General features: G+C 40.6%; 1 protein-coding gene across 1 annotated transcript in view; it reads left to right on the top strand.

Moving 5' to 3' along the window:
- Positions 1-2,500, top strand: part of LOC119576377 — a 78,583-nt gene that overhangs the window by 55,594 nt on the left and 20,489 nt on the right. The window contains exons 6-10 of the mRNA XM_037924038.1: positions 1-187; positions 413-556; positions 1,730-1,871; positions 2,001-2,319; positions 2,431-2,500. The exon at positions 1-187 is cut by the window's left edge and continues 823 nt beyond it; the exon at positions 2,431-2,500 is cut by the window's right edge and continues 81 nt beyond it. Of these exons, the coding sequence (XP_037779966.1) occupies positions 1-187; positions 413-556; positions 1,730-1,871; positions 2,001-2,319; positions 2,431-2,500 (862 nt within the window). The remainder of the gene's footprint in view (positions 188-412; positions 557-1,729; positions 1,872-2,000; positions 2,320-2,430) is intronic.

The following is a 2,500-nucleotide window of genomic DNA, read 5'->3' as shown; positions in this document are numbered from 1 at the left end:
TCCCCTGACCCCCACTCCCTTGCCGCTGCCGAGTGTCGAGGCCCGAGTGAGAGCCGTCATCCCCTTCTGCACTGGAGCCGGGTACCTGAGCCTGGTCCAGCGATTGCAGAGGCTCGTCAACCGTAACAATGGGCGTCCCCTTAGTCCAGTGGCTGCTTTGCTTGCAAGTGGTATTAATTACTGCAAGGTAAAGATTCATATGTGAATCCATATGATTTCAGGCAGACATTACTTAGTAAAAGAACAGCAACTAATTGCAGTCAAAAAGGCATAAAAAGATACAGTGCCATTTTTTTCTAAGAAAAATATTGTTGTCTAATTCTTACCTTGATTCTGAACTACTATGGTATATGACAAATAAAGGTACTGACACAAAAACAATAAACTAATTGACCAAATTATTACCATTCAGTATGGCCTGGGTACACCCGAGAATACAGTGGGCAAGGTTCCAGATGCTCCGTTAAGCTTCCAGATTCCTGCAGGCCTCCAGATTATATTGAACGATAATGAGGCACAAACTTCTTCATCTCCTCCCAAGCGCTGGCCAGGCATTGTGAGTTTTTTCACTTGTCATATTTTTATTTGCATGTATGTATGTACGTACATATAAACACACACACACACACACACACACACACACACACACACACACACACACACACACACACACACACACACACACACACACACACACACACACACACACGCTTGTATTAACAAGTATGCTTATTTGCATATTTATTACAGTCGTTACAAGAAGCCATTATTTATTAATCCCTTAAGTTATCATTCAACCAACATATATCACAACTCGGTCAATCTACAAATGATAACTGTACTATAGTAGGAAAAGTTGATAACGAGAATTTCCATTAATGAACATCATCTTCGAAAGCCTTATTTAATACTTGCAGTTTGGAGCTCAATTATGTAAGTCATTATATACAATAATGAGCTCCCATTTAACTCTCTTATTATAGAATAAGATAATTGTAATGAATTCCTTTAACTTGATGGAATAAAATAGAACAGATGAGGCTGTGCGGTGACAATGGGAAGGGATTGTAAGGCGGGTGGTTTCATTCGCACTTTATGTTAAATATGTATCAGAAATGTAGATAACCAATCCTCGACTGGCTTAGAAGGGAGTGGAAATCACACAAAAATAATTGATTAGTCCCTTCTAGTCCATTACAAAAGTTATGGGTTAAAGGGGGTTAAAGGCATAATGCCGATGCCCGTTATTACAGAAACTTCGAAGTGAATTTGAAAGAAGTTAAGAAAGTCATGTCTATGCACCCTTGTTCCCATTATTTTTCCTGTGTTTTTATATTACGTCACCCACATCAAGCATTTTCTCTGCATACTTATTGTTACCATCTAGATACACAGCATTGGAGCCGAATTTTATAATCTGCATGTGAAACCTGCCAGGGATTAGCGGATCTTAGGAGGGGAGCACCTGTGGTGGGAAGAGTTTTAGGCTCCCAAAGCCATCAGGTACACTTCGTATGAAATGTACACTTTCGTATTTTACCAGTGATTTATGTTAATCATTGAACAGTTCAACATTAAGTATCGGGCCTACAAATTACAAATCTTATGGCTATTGATGTGACTGCTGTAAAGTAAGGACTATTTTTAAGAGACCCAGTTCAAATAATTACGTTGTATTCAGTAATAATTTCACTTTTTAACGACCTTGGCAATTTCCTTACATCAACAGAGCCACCCGGCCCTATACCTTTATCAGGGAAACAATACACCTCCTCCACCTGTGCAGCCGATCCCTCGCCCGCTTCCTATTGTCCCCACGGTTGTGATCTTGAATGACACAGTTATTTCCAATACAACAACGCTTGGTTCAGGTGAGAAAATCATATACAAGTATCGTTAAAATGCATATATTGGTAGTTATACTATACTGATAAGTCGATATGTTGTTGTTTTACAAGCTATTTACTTTGCATGAAGCGTGAACTTGAAAATCATTTCAGGGATGCCCGATGGTGCCGGGAGTGAAGGAACCGCTCCGGAGGCTGGCGATGGTGATGCAGGACCCGATAAACCCGATCAAGGCTTTGGTGAAGATGAAAACGGCGACGGTGTTATGATAGAGTCGGGCGAAAATAAGGAAGAAGATACATCGGATGAAGAGGAAAACTCGGGGCCTCAGCCAGTAACAGAAACAACATTAAAAAACCGCAGTTCTTTCTCGTGTGGCGGAGCACTTATATCTCCCTATCACATCCTAACTGCCGCTCACTGCCTATTGAGCGAGCGCGTCTCTGAGGACGGTGCACCAAGATTTCTCAAGTTAGTAATTTTGATTTCAGCTGTTGCGTGACGTACATCTTGACTTCAGTGACATTATTTCTTTTCAGGTAATAAATTACATAAGATATATAAAAAAAATCTTGTTATTAGACCATCAGTAGTAAGACTGGGTGAAGTGGATTTCGAGCGCGTGGATGAGAGTCAAGCCTTTGACTACGAG

The sequence above is a fragment of the Penaeus monodon genome, chromosome 1 (genome assembly GCF_015228065.2).
Source record: "Penaeus monodon isolate SGIC_2016 chromosome 1, NSTDA_Pmon_1, whole genome shotgun sequence".
Classification (NCBI taxonomy): Eukaryota; Metazoa; Arthropoda; class Malacostraca; order Decapoda; family Penaeidae; genus Penaeus; species Penaeus monodon.
Note: the sequence above shows the minus strand (reverse complement) of the source record. Positions and strands in the feature narration are given on the sequence as shown.